This window comes from Oncorhynchus kisutch, linkage group LG22 (genome assembly GCF_002021735.2).
Source record: "Oncorhynchus kisutch isolate 150728-3 linkage group LG22, Okis_V2, whole genome shotgun sequence".
NCBI lineage: Eukaryota > Metazoa > Chordata > Actinopteri > Salmoniformes > Salmonidae > Oncorhynchus > Oncorhynchus kisutch.
Window position 1 is genome coordinate 28,966,384 of NC_034195.2, and position 16,232 is coordinate 28,982,615.

The 16,232-nt window shown below is 44.9% G+C and overlaps 1 protein-coding gene across 3 annotated transcripts in view; it reads left to right on the top strand.

The window, feature by feature from the left end:
* Window positions 1–16,232, top strand: part of LOC109867473 (semaphorin-4B) — an 86,483-nt gene that overhangs the window by 43,562 nt on the left and 26,689 nt on the right. For 2 of the 3 annotated variants that reach the window (XM_020456650.2, XM_031801626.1), the window contains exon 3: window positions 15,146–15,306. In XM_020456650.2, coding sequence (XP_020312239.1) covers window positions 15,146–15,306 — 161 coding nt within the window. Of the gene's footprint in view, window positions 1–13,184; window positions 13,963–15,145; window positions 15,307–16,232 lie in introns of all 3 variants that reach the window. The other variant, XM_031801627.1, reaches the window with a different exon arrangement.

A 16,232-nucleotide genomic window follows, 5' to 3' on the forward strand; every position in this document is an offset into this window, starting at 1 on the left:
GATTTGTGTGTGTTATGGTGTGAATTGATTGGTCTGGTTCTCATTATGTGCCTATCAGGACGGATCATGGGTTCAGGGATGAGAGCCTACATCTGCTTTGCCCTCCTCTTTTGTTCCTGTCTTTAATGAAAGACCATGCCGGAGAGCTTAGTGTGGTAAAATGCTATTTAAAGGGACACCTATATGTGATTTATATGGTCTCTCTGTCCCCGTTGATCTATTCAGCCCTCTGTTAGTTAAACACAGTGCAGGCAGTCACGGTAGAGATCAACATGTAGGGGCCATACCCACAGCACTAATAATTAAGAACATCATTCATTTGAAACTAACAAAGCACATAATGTATATTAGAATGTGCTTTGTTCTTGTCCTATAGGAAAGTGTTTATGCCTGTTGAGCCATTCACGTTGAAGTGATTGAAAATGACAATCTTGTCAAGCGAGATAAGGAATATACCAAGCACAATTATAGCTGCACAATGTAACTACTATACCGTACTCTTCTTTATGCATGCATGAAATGGCCGTCCATGGCTGTGGACTGTGTTGCTATGGGAGGGGTCTGGTTGTAGGTGCTTAGATATGCTCCATTAGACCGCAGCCTCTTGGCAGAGACATGTAGACTGCCCATAAAAGGCCTGCAGTATGGAGAGCCTTCAGAGATACCATACTGTATATCACACTGCTAGCCATTTGGACCACGGATATCACACTGATTTCTTATCTCATCCATGAAAAGAGATATATGATTGATGTTTACCACATTTTATTAGTGATAACATGCGGTTGTACCTTTTACCAAAAGTCTAGATGTTGCAGCACACTGATATCTGTTTGTTCATAGTATTAAAAGATGACAACATTGATGTTGATGTTACTAGTGTTTATGAGAGACAGCCACTTTCTCCAGTCCGCCAGGGAGGGAGCTGCTCATAAATCACCCTGGACAGGCCTTATGAAAACACCCTCATCGCTGCACCTCCTCCTCCCCCCCTCCTCTTCTTCTTTCTCCTCCTTCACCTTCTCCTCTTCCTTCTTCTTTCTCCTCCTCTTCCTCCCTCATCTCCTAGCCTGTGTTGTGAGATGGGATACCCCATCACACTGTTTGGTCTAGTCATGCCAGCCAGCCTGATCAGCCCCTTGCTGGCCTCCCACACCACGGACTCTGACTACATGAGGTCATGACACAGTGCTGATGCTCAGCCTCTCCCTGTAGTGCAGCAGGGGTCCTGAGCCTGAAAGCCTGATGCCAAAGCAGGTTTACATTGTGGAGGGGAGCACCATATTGAGGATGAACCGGGGTCAGCAGCAGCACTCAGCAGCATACAGCAGCATGCTATCTCTGACCAGCAGACCTGGTCCAGGATCATGGAAGGACAACATTATTTTCCTGTGGGAAATTATAGCCGAGGTGCACCGTTGTTTGCAAATTGCAGGCTTTTGGAAACACTTCCCTGTTTAAATAAGCAGTTTAATTACATTATTTTCCTAATAAATGTTGCTATGGTTCCCATGAAATCTGTTATGCCCTTCTTTGCCTACTGAATACCAAGCTATTCATTAGGCAAAATTATGTTTTTCTGTAATTGGCCTACTGAGCTCTATGATACTCAATCTTCAATCCATTAATATGCACATCTTCAGTTCACTCTTGTGGCAACCAGCACCCTCTTCACATAGATTGTGTGTACACTAGCCAGCATTCTCAGCATCACTATGGTGTTTTCTTCATGCTACCATGTGTGAGTTCTAGTCTCCTGCTAACCAGAGAGAGCCAAGCCCTTCCCTAAACAAACAGCTGGCTCACAGCTTGCCTAATGAATCTCCCGGTGGATCTGATGTCTTAATGCTCTCCAGATGCCCCTGTCTCTGCTCTACCGTGGCCCTGCACCATTCTATCACTCACAGGTCATGTTGCTTTTTCACCTCAGCAGGATAGTAATCATACATTCTACCAGGTCCCAGAGCATGACTCCGTTCCCACTCTAGTTATGTTGATGTCATGCGTTTGCCTTCACAATGAACTGGGTCTGTGGTGGGTTTTGTCTTCCTGCTGTTTGTCCACAGAGAATAGGATTAGATGGGATGATGCAGGAAGTTGTGACCTGACCTTGATCCTTGCTCGGTCTGTCCACATTGGGAAAGTGGTTTCTAGAAGGTGGGAAGGTTCCTCAGTGCTGTGTTAGAAGTTACTGGTACTGTTTCCCAGGAGTTGGGTGGTGACCACTTCCTCTGTGGGGAGAACAACATGTTATTGTATGTTCGCTATCTGTTCTTTTACATTTGGTCAGATCCATCTGAAAAGGAAAAAGTAAGCACCTGGTTTGTGTGCACAGTCAAAACAGAGGATCCTGTAAGAACAAGTATGGTGATGTCACCGATTTATGTGTGTGTGTAAACTTTTGACTCATCACATACGCTGCTGTTCCTGTTTATTATCTATCTGTTGCCTAGTCACTTTATTCCTACCTATGCACATACAGTGCTTTCGGAAAGTATTCAGACCTCTTGACTTCTTCCACACTTTGTTACGTTACAGCCTTATTCTAAAATGGATTAAATTGTATTTTTTTCCTCATCAATCTACACACAATACCCCATATTGACAAATCATAAACTGTTACATTTTTTTTTTTTTACAGAAATTTCACATTTACATAAATATTCAGAACCTTTACTCAGTACTTTGTTGAGGCAACTTTTGCAGTGATTAAAGCTTGGTACAAGCTTGGCACACCTGAATTTGAAGAGTTTCTCCCATTCTTTTCTGCAGATCCTCTCAAGCTCAGTCAGATTGGATGGGGAGCATCGCTGCACAGCTATTTTCAGGTCTCTCCAGAGATGTTCGATCAGGTTCAAGTCCGGGCTCTGGCTGGGCCACCAAAGGACATTTAGAAACTTGTCCCGAAGCCACTCCTGTGCTGTCTTCAATTCAAAATCAAATCAAATTTGATTTGTCACATGTTCTGAATACAGGTGTAGTAGACCTTACTGTGAAATGCTTACATACAAGCCCTTAACCAACAATGCAGTTCAAGAAATAGAGTTATGAAAATGTTTACTAAATAAACTAAAGTAAAAAATGTAAAGTAACACAATGAAATACCAATAACGAGGCTATATACAGGGGCACCGGTACCGAGACAATGTTTGGGGTTAGTCAAGGTAATTTGTACATGTTGGTTAGTGGTAAAGTGACTATGCATAGATAATAAACTGAGTAGCAGCAGTGTAAAAACAAAGGGGATGTAAATAGTCCAGCTGGCCATTTGATTAACTGTTCAGCAGTCTTAAAGCTTGGGGGTAGAAGCTGTTAAGGAGCCTTTTTGACCTAGACTTGGCGCTCTGGTACTGCTTGCCATGCGGTAGCAGAGAGAACAGTCTATGACTTCGGTGGCTGGAGTCTTTGACAATTTGTTGTGCCTTCCTCTGACATCCACTAGTAAGTAAGTCCTGGATGGCAGGAAGCTTGGCCCCAGTGATGTACTTGGCCGTACACACTACCCTCTGTAGCGCCTTACGGTTGGATACCGAGCAGTTGCCATATATCAGGCGGTCAATGGTGCACCTGTAGAACTTTTTGAGAATCAGGCCAAATCTTTTCAGTCTCCTGAGGGGGAAAAGGTGATGTTGTGCTCCCTTAACGACTGTCTTGGTGTGCCTGGACTAGAGGTCGGCATGGCCGATTAATTAGGGCCGATTTTCAAATTTTCATAACAACCAGTAATCGTCCTTTTTTGACGTTGATTATGGCCGATTACATTGCAATCCACTAGGAGACTGCGTGGCAGGCTGTCCACCTGTTACGCGAGTGCAGCATCAAAAGGACTTTGTGGCTGCAAGGAGCCAAGGTAAGTTGCTAGCTAGCATTAAACTTATCTTATAAAAAACAATCTTCACATAATCAGTAATTAACTACACATGGTTGACGATATTACTAGGTTAACTAGCTTGTCCTGCGTTGCATATAATCAATGCGGCGCCTGTTAATTTATCATCGAATCACAGCCTACTTCAACTTTGCCAAACAGGTGATTTTAACAAAAGCGCATTGCTGAAAAAAGCACAATTGTTGCACAAATGTACCTAACCATAAACATCAATACCTTTCTTAAAATCAATAAACAGAAGTATATTTATTTTTTAAACCTGCATATTTAGTTAAAATAAATTAATGTTAGCAGGCAATATTAACTAGGGAAATTGTGTCACTTCTCTTGCGTTCAGTGCGAGCAGAGTCCGGGTATATGCAGCAGTTTGGGCCACCTGGCTGGTTGAGAACTGTGTGAGGACCATTTCTTCCTAACAAAGACCATAATTAATTTGCCAGAATTTTACATAATCATGACATAACATTGAAGGTTGTGCAATGTAACAGCAATATTTAGACTTTGGGTTGCCACCCGTTTGATAAAATACGGAACAGTTCTGTATTTCACTGAAAGAATAAACGTTTTGTTTTCAAAATTATAGTTTTCGGATTTTCCCATATTAATTACCAAAGGCTCTTATTTCTGTGTGTTTATTATAATTAAGTCTGTTCTATCAAATAATAGTCTGACTGAGCGGTGGTAGGCAGCAGCAGGCTCGTAAGCATTCATTCAAACAGCACTTTACTGCATTTGCCAGCAGCCCTAGCAATGCTTGAAGTAAAGCGCGGTTTATGACTTCAAGCCTTTGAACTCCCGAGTTTAGGCTGGCAATACTAAAGTGCCTATAAGAACATCCAGAAGTCAAAGGTATATGAAATACAAATGGTAGAGAGAGAAATAGTTGACGCGTCATAATTCCTATAACTACAACCTAAAACTTCTTAACTGGGAATATTGAAGACTCATGCTATAAAAGGAACCACCATCTTTCATATGTTCTCATTTTCTGAGCAAGGAACTACCATGACACATATTGCACTTTTACTTTCTTCTCCAACACTGTGTTTTTGCATTATTTAAACCAAATTTAACATGTTTCATTATTTATTTGAGACTAAATTGATTTTATTTATGTATTATATTTATGTATTAAGTTCAAATAAAAGTGTTCATTGTTCATTCAGTATTGTTGTAATTGTCATTATTACAAATATATACACTGATCAAAAAAATAAAGGGAACACTAAAATAACACATCCTAGATCTGAATGAATGAAATATTCTTACTAAATACTTTTTTCTTTACATAGTTGAATGTGCTGACAACAAAATCACACAAAAATTATCAATGGAAATCAAATTTATCAACCCATGAAGGTCTGGATTTGGAGTCACACTCAAAATTAAAGTGGAAAACCACACTACAGGCTGATCCAACTTTGATGTAATCTCCTTAAAACAAGTCAAAATGAGGCTCAGTAGTGTGTGTGGCCTCCACGTGCCTGTATGACCTCCCTACAACGCCTGGGCATGCTGCTGATGAGGTGGCGGATGGTCTCCTGAAGGATCTCCTCCCAGACCTGGACTAAAGCATCCGCCAACTCCTGGACAGTCTGTGGTGCAACGTGGCGTTGGTGGATGGAGCGAGACATGATGTCCCAGATGCGCTCAATTGGATTCAGGTCCGGGGAACGGGTGGGCCAGTCCATAGCATCAATGCCTTCCTCTTGCAGGAACTGCTGACACACTCCAGCCATATGAGGTCTAGCGTTGTCTTGCATTAGGAGGAACCCAGGGCCAACCGCACCAGCATATGGTCTCACAAGGGGTCTGAGGATCTCATCTCGGTACCTAATGGCAGTCAGGCTACCTCTGGCGAGCACATGGAGGGCTGTGCGGCCCCCCAAAGAAATGCCACCCCACACCATGACTGACCCACCGCCAAACCGGTCATGCTGGAGGATGTTGCAGGCAGCAGAACGTTCTCCACGGCGTCTCCAGACTCTGTCACGTCTGTCACATGTGCTCAGTGTGAACCTGCTTTCATCTGTGAAGAGCACAGGGCACCAGTGGCGAATTTGCCAATCTTGGTGTTCTCTGGCAAATGCCAAACGTCCTGCACGGTGTTGGGCTGTAAGCACAACCCCCACCTGTGGACGTCAGGTCCTCATAGAGTCTGTTTCTGACCGTTTGAGCAGACACACGCACATTTGTGGCCTGCTGGAGGTAATTTTGCAGGGCTCTGGCAGTGCTTCTCCTTGCACAAAGGCGGAGGTAGCGGTCCTGCTGCTGGGTTGTTTCCCTCCTACGGCCTCCTCCACGTTTCCTGATGTACTGGCCTGTCTCCTGGTAGCACCTCCATGCTCTGGACACTATGCTGACAGACACAGCAAACCTTCTTGCCACAGCTCGCATTGATGTGCCATCCTGGATGAGCTGCTCTACCTGAGCCACTTGTGTGGGTTGTAGACTCCATCTCATGCTACCACTAGAGTGAAAGCACCGCCAGCATTCAAAAGTGACCAAAACATCAGCCAGGAAGCATAGGAACTGAGAAGTGGTCTGTGATCACCACCTGCAGAACCACTCCTTTATTGGGGGTGTCTTGCTAATTGCCTATAATTTCCACCTGTTGTCTATTCCATTTGAACAACAGCATGTGACATTTATTGTCAATCAGTGTTGCTTCCTAAGTGGACAGTTTGATTTCACAGAAGTGTGATTGACTTGGAGTTACATTGTGTTGTTTAAGTGTTCCCTTAATTTTTTTGAGCAGTGTATATAAGAAAATCGTCCGATTAATCGGTATCGGCTTTTTTTGGTCCTCCAATAATCGGTACCGGTATATGCGTTGAAAAAAATCATAAATTGGTCGACCTCTAGTTTGGAACATGATAGATCGTTGGTGATGTGGACACCAAGGAACGTGCTTGGAGTTGTGCTTGGCCACGCAGTCGTGGGTAAACAGGGAGTACAGGAAGGGTCTAAGCACACACCCCTGAAGGGCCCCAGTGTTGAGGTTCAGTGTGGCAGATGTGTTGTTGTCTACTCTTACCACCTGGGGGCAGCCTGTCAGGAAGTCCAGGATCCAGTTGCAGAGGGAGGTGTTTAGTACCAGGGTCCTTAGCTTAGTAATGAGCTTTGTGAGCAATATGGTGTTGAACGCTGAGCTGTAGTCAATGAACAGCATTCTCACATAGGTGTTCCTTTTGTCCAGGTGGGAAAGGGCAGTGTAGAGTGAGATTGAGATTGTGTCATCTGTGGATCTGTCGGGGTGGTATACGAATTGGTGTGGGTCTCGGGTTTCCGGGATGATGGTGTTGATGTGAGTCATGACCAGCCTTCCAAAGCACTTCATGGCTATGGATGTGAGTGCTATGGGGTGGTAGTCATTTACGCAGGTTACCTTCGCTTTCTTGAGCAACGGGTCATTGTCCTGTTAGGTGAACCTTCGCCCCAGTCTGAGGTCCTGTGCGATCTGGAGCAGTTTTTCATCATGGATCTCTCTGTACTTTGCTCCGTTCATCTTTCCCTTGATCCTGACTAGTCTCCCAGTACCTGCCGCTGAAAACATCCCCACAGCATGATGCTGCCACCACCATGCTTCACCATAGGGATGGTGCCAGGTTTCCTCCAGACATGACTTGGCTTTCAGGCCAAAGTGTTCCATCTTGGTTTCATCAGACCAGAGAATCTTGTTTTGGATGGTCTGAGAGGCCTTAGGTGCCTTTTGGCAAACTCCAAGCAGGCTGTCAGGTGCCTTTTACTGAGCAGTGGCTTCTGTCTTCCTCTCTACCATAAAGGCCAGATTGGTGGAGTGCTGCAGAGATGGTTGTTCCTCTGTAAGGTTCTCCCATTTCCACAGAGGAACTCTGGAGCTGTGTCAGAGTGACCTGCGGGTTCTTGGTCACCTCCCTGACCAAGATCCTTCTCCCCCGATTGCTCAGTTTGACCGGATGGCCAGCTCTAAGGAGAGCCTTGGTGGTTCCAAACTTCTTCCATTTAAGATTGACAGAGGCCACTGTGTTATTGGGGAACTTCAATGCTGCAAACATGTTTTGGTACTGTTCCCCAGATCTGTGCCTCAACACAATCCTGTCTCTGAGCTTTACGGACAATTCCTTTGACCGCATGGCTTGGTTTTTGCTCTGACATGCACTGTTAGCTAAGGGACCTTATCTAGACAGGTGTATGCCTTTCTAAATCATGTCCAATCAATTGAATTTACCACAGGTGGACTCCAATCAAGTTGTAGCAACATATCAAGGATGATCAATGGAAACAGGATGCACCTGAGCTCAATTTCGAGTCTCATAGCAAAGGGTCTGAATAAGATATTTCAGTTTTTATTTTTAATATATTTGCATAAAATGAAAGTCCAGTTTTTGCTTTGACATTAGGGGGTATTGTGTGTAGGTTGATGAGAATATAAAAAATAAAAAATAAACATTTTAGATTAAGGCTGTAACGTAACTAAATGTTGACATGTGACAAATATGATTTGATTTGATAGAGAAATGAGAGGTGTGGAGATGTGAGATGAAAGTGCAGTGAGTGTGTCTGTTACAGGTGGAACAGAAGGACTCAGGCATATAAAAAAACACCACTCAGGCCCTTATGATAGTCTCTCCTCTTTGGTCTGGCTGTGGTAAAACAATCTCACTGCCACCCACCCCTTGTTTTCTCCCTAACCTCTCTTTTAAACCCCACTATGACTTCACATTCCAAAGTTTATATCCTAATCCTCAATTAACCCCACTCACTCAACATACTCCCACTACAGACTCCACCCTCTCTGCAAAAGTTTAAAACAATGCAATTTTAGTGTTTTTCATCTCTGTAATCTGTGTTTGTTTCAGCTGCCTTGTTATTTAATTTGACTTCCTGGGCAGATACCTGTTATGCATGTGTTCAATAGGGACAGTTTCCTCCTATGGCTTTCACAGCACAGCCACAGCAGACGCTGTGCTAAATCCTAACCCCTCAAGGCACAAGAAAGCTATGGTCTCTAGAGACGGCTATGCCAGCTCTGAAATACAGTAGCTGGGGCCTGAGCATCTGCTTGCAATTAGTTGTTACTGAGATATGGCCAAAGTGGCCTGTGTATATACATATTTTGGGTCAACTTAATGAAACCCCATAAGCTCTTGAATCTTGTGGAGGCCCTGTTCAGTTATGTGGCTGTGCTATGTGCCTGTGCTATGGGGCTGTGCTATGGGGCTGTGCTATGTGCACGTGCTATGGGGCTGTGCTTTGTGCCTGTGCTATGGGGCTGTGGCTGTGCCTGTGCTATGGGGCTGTGGCTGTGCCTGTGCTATGGGGCTGTGGCTGTGCCTGTGCTATGGGGCTGTGCTTTGTGCCTGTGCTATGGGGCTGTGGCTGTAGTATGTGCCTGTGCTATGGGGCTGTGCCATGTGCTATGGGGCTGTGGCTGTGCTATAGGGCTGTGGCTGTGCTATAGGGCGGTGGCTGTGCTATAGGGGGGTGACTGTACTATAGGGCGGTGGCTGTGCTATGGGGCTGTGCCTGTGCTATAGGGTGGTGGCTGTACTATGGGGCTATGCCTGTGTTATGGGGATGGGGCAATGGCTGTGCTATGGGGAAGTGGCTGTGCTAGGGGGCGGTGGCTGTGCTAGGGGGCGGTGGCTGTGCTAGGGGGCGGTGGCTGTGCTAGGGGGCGGTGGCTGTGCTAGGGGGCGGTGCCTGTGCTAGGGGGCGGTGGGGCTGTTCTCAACTCTCTGCTGCTGATACACTTGTTCTGCCCTGCTTACAGTATGCTCAGCCCTTTTGTCCAAAGTGGCCTCCTGCCATAGAAGTCTCTTCATGATTCCCTCCACAGGAGAATCTAGGGCATGTTTCTAGACAGACGCCTGGAAATGGTGCATCAGTCGTCCCCTTCTAGATTGTTTTATAGCATTCTACTTGATTTCAGTGAAGAGGGATGAGATTGTTTCCAGGTCATCTGCTGGTATGGCAGGCACCAAATGAATGGCTGTTTGAACAGCAATAGTGAGCTGTCACTTATTTTCATCTATTTGCTCAAATAATGCAGGTCCTGAGTAGGGTGATGATTTGAGTCATGGGAAAAGCATTCATTATGTTGAAATATGCTTTTCTCCTCCCTCTTTTCACCACTCAAGGCCTCTGTTAGGACACTGGTTTTGTTGTAAGATTTCTCAAACATACATAAACAGAATCTGGCCCTATTTAAAAGTGGTTCAGTCTGCTTGGCATTGTTCCTGTGCCATCCAGTGATGTGTACTGGAGATATACGGCTTGCCAGTGGCCATCACTGTTTCCCTCTAGTTCTACATCATTTACGTAAACAAGAACAACATGTGTCTCTAATAAGGAATGCAAACTTCAAACCCCTTACCCCACAGCTGAGAAAGCCGATACCCCTTCATAGGAAAGGCCATTTAGTGAATCAGGCTGTCGTAGTTGGATGTCCTACAAAATGAAGCACTTTGATCTCCCTGACTGAAGGACAGATTACTCCACATTTGCCTTTTAGATGGGATGTTCTGTGCTTCTAATTAACTTTGTGCTGTTGGAACTCGGAGCCGTTGGGAAATCCGCTGCAACAAAATGTAGACTAGGGTTCCCTAAAAGCCCACATCATTAATTTGCCCCTAAATGGATTAGTGAACAGGGCAGGGTGGATATTACAATCCATTTAGCAGTGTCATTTGCAAAAATGACATTTAATTACATAATGATGCTAATGATCTCACATTGCTTACAGCTGCCCGTGGTTGAGCCCCCCTCCCATTGCACCTTTATTGTGTTTTCTGCTGAAGGAGCACTGGTGTGTCCGTGTGGTGTGTCCGTGTGGTGTGTCCGTGTGGTTTGGTGTGTGGGGTCAAACAGGAGATGATCCCAGCCACACAAAGCTGCTCTCTCTGAGGGGGTGGGCTGGATGGAAGGAAGGAAGCAAGGATGGATGGATGGATATGGGCCTGGGAATAGCGATATGGTGCGAGAGCTGGCACACTCAGACAGGAAGAGAAAGGTGTGACTGGCAGCTGTGTCAGGCAGAGGCTGTGTCTTTCAGTCAGAGCCAGCAGGTTAAATAGGACTGTGTTGAATGTACTGTCTGTGAAACGGAGACTGGGAGCTGTGTCAGGCAGAGGCTGTGTCTTTCAGTCAGAGCCAGCAGGTTAAATAGGACTGTGTTGAATGTACTGTCTGTGAAACGGAGACTGGGAGCTGTGATAGGAGAGAATGTTGTCCCTTAACTGAGTCTATCCAAATGAATGCTCAAAACAGTGACAAACCCTGCAGTGATCGTAGAAAAGTGTTGTGATCCTTTTAACAACCTCTGTCAATGCAGTTCAATCAATCAATCAATCAATCAAATGTATTTATAAAGCCCTTCTTACCTCAGCTGATGTCACAAAGTGCTGTATAGAAACCCAGCCTAAAACCCCCAAACAGCAAGCAATGCAGGTGTAGAAGCAGAGACAGAGAGAGAGAGAGACACACACACAGAGACACACACACAGAGACACACACACAGAGACACACACACAGAGACACACACACAGATTGAAGTTGGAGCAGCAGATCGACCAGGTGGACTGGGGACAGCAAAGAGTCATCAGGCCAGGTAGTCCTGAGGCATGGTCCTAGGGTTCAGGTCCTCTGAGAGGGAGAATTAGAGGGAGCATACTTAAATTCACACAGGACACCGGATGAGACAGGAGAAATACTCCAGATATAACAGACTGACCCTAGCCCCCCGTCACAAACTATTGCAGCATAAATACTCGAGGCTGAGACAGGAGGGGTCGGGAGACACTGTGTGACCCCGTCCAACGATACCCCCGGACAGGACCAAACAGGCAAGATATAACCCACACACAGAGACACACACACAGAGACACACACAGATTGAAGTTGGAGCAGCAGATCGACCAGGTGAACTGGGGACAGCAAAGAGTCATCAGGCCAGGTAGTCCTGAGGCATGGTCCTAGGGTTCAGGTCCTCTGAGAGGGAGAATTAGAGGGAGCATACTTAAATTCACACAGGACACCGGATGAGACAGGAGAAATACTCCAGATATAACAGACTGACCCTAGCCCCCCGACACAAACTATTGCAGCATAAATACTCGAGGCTGAGACAGGAGGGGTCGGGAGACACTGTGTGACCCCGTCCAACGATACCCCCGGACAGGACCAAACAGGCAAGATATAACCCAACCCACTTTGCCAAGGCACAGCCCCCAGACCACTAGAGGGATATCTTCAACCACCAACTTACCATCCTGAGACAAGGCCGAGTATAGCCCACGAAGATCTCCCCCATGGCACGAACCCAAGGGGGGGCGCCAACCCGGACAGGAAGATGACATCAGTAACTCCACCCACTCAAGTGACGCAACCCTCCTAGGGACGGCATGGAAGAGCACCAATAAGCCAGTGACTCAGCCCCTGTAATAGGGTTAGAGGCAGAGAATCCCAGTGGAGAGAGGGGAACCGGCCAGGCAGAGACAGCAAGGGCGGTTCGTTGCTCCAGTGCCTTTCCGTTCACCTTCACACTCCTGGGCCAGACTACACTCAATCATAGGACCTACTGAAGAGATGAGTCTTCAATAAAGACTTAAAAGTGGAGACCAAGTCTGTGTCTCTCACATGGGTAGGCAGACCATTCCATAAAAATGGAGCTCTATAGGAGAAATCCCTGCCTCCAGCTGTTTGCTAAGAAATTCTAGGGACAGTAAGGAGGCCTGTGTCTTGTGACCGTAGCATACCTGTAGGTATGTACGGCAGGACCAAATCGGAAAGATAGGTAGGAGCAAGCCAATGTAATTCTTTGTAGATTAGCAGTAAAACCTTGAAGTCAGCCCTAGCCTTAGCAGGAAGCCAGTGTAGAGAGGCTAGTACTGGAGTAACATGATCACATTCTTTGCTTTTGCACGCGTTGTTAGCCTAGACTAGATAGCTATGTCTCCTCTCCAACGAAAGTGTATTGCTATTTGAACCAAGCCTCTATTAGCTTGGTTTCTGCTGTTTGACTAAATGAGATGTCCCTTTGATAAAAGCAGTGTATTACTATGGGTTGCCGGGGGCAGGACTGCAGGGTAGGGGAGGGGTAAGGTGCTCGACAAGGCGAGGGTAAACTAGTTATGATATGTTGTGCCTCTTCACTCATTACAACGTTCCCACTTGCCTGCCCTCCCTAACACCCTCTCCCCCTGTAGCTACGGCAGACACCCCCCACTCTCCACATCTCCAACAGACACTAGCAGCTCTTGAGTGCTTCTGCTTCCTCTGAACACTAACCAGGTCAGGGCTCTTCTCTTCCCAGATTCCACTACAGCACAGCGTTTCCATGGCTGCCTGCGTTGTCATGGGAGTCAACCTCAGATGCTCTAACAACAATGGAGTGGAGTTTGTCTGAAATAGACTATGGTGTCTGTCTGTCTGTCTGTCGAGGGACCTGTCTGTCTGTCTGTCGAGGGACCTGTCTGTCTGTCTGTCTAGGGACCTGTCTGTCTGTCTGTCTAGGGACCTGTCTGTCTGTCGAGGGACCTGTCTGTCTGTGGAGGGCCCTGTAATGGAGACCTGGGGGAGACAGTCTAGAGACTGACTGACCAGCAACTATTCCAGTTCACTTTTGTAGTCCTATGGCTATAAATGATATTTTGTCCCTTTGAGATCAGCAATCCAGTTATCTTTAGCTCCTAAACGATGCCATTGTAATAGCATCTTTACACAGAATCCTTAACAGCAGCACCAGTACATTCTGGCAGACAGACAGACTCTTCTGATTAATAAGGCACTAATCCTGTCGTTGGAGTGTAAATACACTTTTTGTTTCTCCCACTTCTAACTGGTTTTCAGTACAATATATATTTATTATATATTGCATTATATCTTTATCTGCTATATTTGTCCTTCTTTGTCTTGATCATTTTTGTTCAAGATGAACTGATGTTATTTAGCACTCTTCAAATAAAGGTTGCCCTTTTTTTTTTACAGCTCTCCTCACAGCTGCACTTCTCCTTCCAAAAGCCTCACATTCCATATGCTACAGTTTCCTGGAAACGTGTTGAATTGCTGAAATCTGTGATACATTTTTATAGGTACATTTTTTGGGATCGGTCCATATTATTATCTTGGATTTATGAGCAATGATTTTGGTTTGTTCCAAGGATAATTCATCAATGCAAGCCATCTTATGCATGAAAATAATTTTCTTCTGGGCACACAGATCCTTGTAATATTGACCACAATGTCATGGAATGGGCAGACATGTATAGCCTAACAATACTCAACAACGCTGTGTGCAAACCTTATCACTGCAGCTTGATTCAATGGAAATAGAAGCCTGACTAATGACTGGCTGAAATTATGAAAATAAATGCTCACACTACTAAACCCAGATGGATTCCCTTAATGGTACACAATTACCCGCCTCATTGTGTCTCCCTCAGCAGTGTTCAGAGAATATGACAGTGGTGGTCTGACTCAAGAGAGAAATTGTATAGATATCCTCCTCTGTGGAAATCCCTCTAAGCCCTTGTTTTGGTTCAAGCTCCAGCATTTGTCTTTGCATGGGTAAATCACCGTTACATTTGCCCAAAGCTCTGAGGAAAGAGAGGAGAGAGGGAAGGGAAGGAAAGGAGGGGAGAGGGGAGGAAAGGAGGCGAGAGAGAAGGAAGACGAAGGAAAGGAGATAGAGGAAATGGCTCACTAGCATGAAGCAGCACTATACTGATCAAATATGATCAAATATTAAAATGTGTTTCTGTATTGAAAGGTAGAGGTAGGACTACTGTATCTTCTCTGATAAGCTAAAACTATAAATCTTGCGTTGCGAATGTATAGCATAGACTCAGTAGTTCATGTCGAGTCTGCAAATGTATTGATTGAAATGTATTTAAATCTTTGGGTTGACTCATAATCCGTAAGGCAGTGATGTCTTCAGAGAATCACTTAGTAGGCATTTATATACAGTACCATATGTTTTCATGGCAAAATGTTCTCCCATGTTGTTTATGTTGGACTGGCCAGCTCAGAAGACCTCCACTCTGCAACAAGGGATGGAGTCAGCAGAAAGAGAGCCTGCTAGGCCAGACAATGTTGTTGTCATGGGAGCAGAGAGCACATGTATACACAAACAAAATAACACAGACATTATTACCATTTTGATGTAAAAATTATTGTCCAGGCAAATCTGTTAATGCTTTCTAGGGGCTCATATTGCAGTAGAACATTCAGTTTGTTAATATTTCTTCTCCTCTTTCTGTTTTTTTCTCTCCTCAGATGCAAATGAGAGGTCAGCCAAGAGATTCTCTGTGGATGGGGTCTTCAATTATACCTCTCTGCTCCTCAGTAAGGAAGATAACATGCTCTATGTTGGAGCACGAGAGGAGCTCTTCGCCCTCAACCTCTCTGATATCAGCAGAGTCAAGCTACAACGTAATGTAAGAGGGCACGAGTGTGTGTCTGTGTGTTTTGAGAGACATTCAAGAGGTAGCCTATTTTTCATAAGTTATGGATATTAGACATAGTCATAATTGATACTATTTCTGTGCAGTAAACACATTTCATCTGGGAGTCTGCTTCAAAACGGATAATCCATCTGCATAATAAAATAAGTATCGACATGGCATTTGAATGGCACCTGTTAATAATGACCTCATATAGTGGAGGTGGTTTGGGACTTGACCTTCCGCCTGGCCACCACCTCAGCTCACCACAGTAAGTCTAAACATAGTGCAAATCAAAGTAGACACAACAGCCCAGCGGCCCTAGCTGAACGATTGAAACATATTTGTTTGTGTTTCTAGAGGTGGAATGTAATACCCTTGGCTCTCAGATACACTTCACAACAGTGTTGTATTGTGGTGTTTCTCTGTGTGCATGAACAGTAACCGTGAGTCAGGGTGAGGATGTGTGGAACATGATTGGTGTATAACATCTTGTGTACACTGCTATTTTTGACAATGTTCTCCAGTAATACAGTGCCTTGCGAAAGTATTCGGCCCCCTTGAACTTTGCGACCTTTTGCCACATTTCAGGCTTCAAACATAAAGATATAAAACTGTATTTTTTTGTGAAGAATCAACAACAAGTGGGACACAATCATGAAGTGGAACAACATTTATTGGATATTTCAAACTTTTTTAACAAATCAAAAACAGAAAAATTGGGCGTGCAAAATTATTCAGCCCCCTTAAGTTAATACTTTGTAGTGCCACCTTTTGCTGCGATTACAGGTGTAAGTCGCTTGGGGTATGTCTCTATCAGTTTTGCACATCGAGAGACTGAAATTTTTTCCCATTCCTCCTTGCAAAACAGCTCGAGCTCAGTGAGGTTGGATGGAGAGCATTTGTGAACAGCAGTTTTC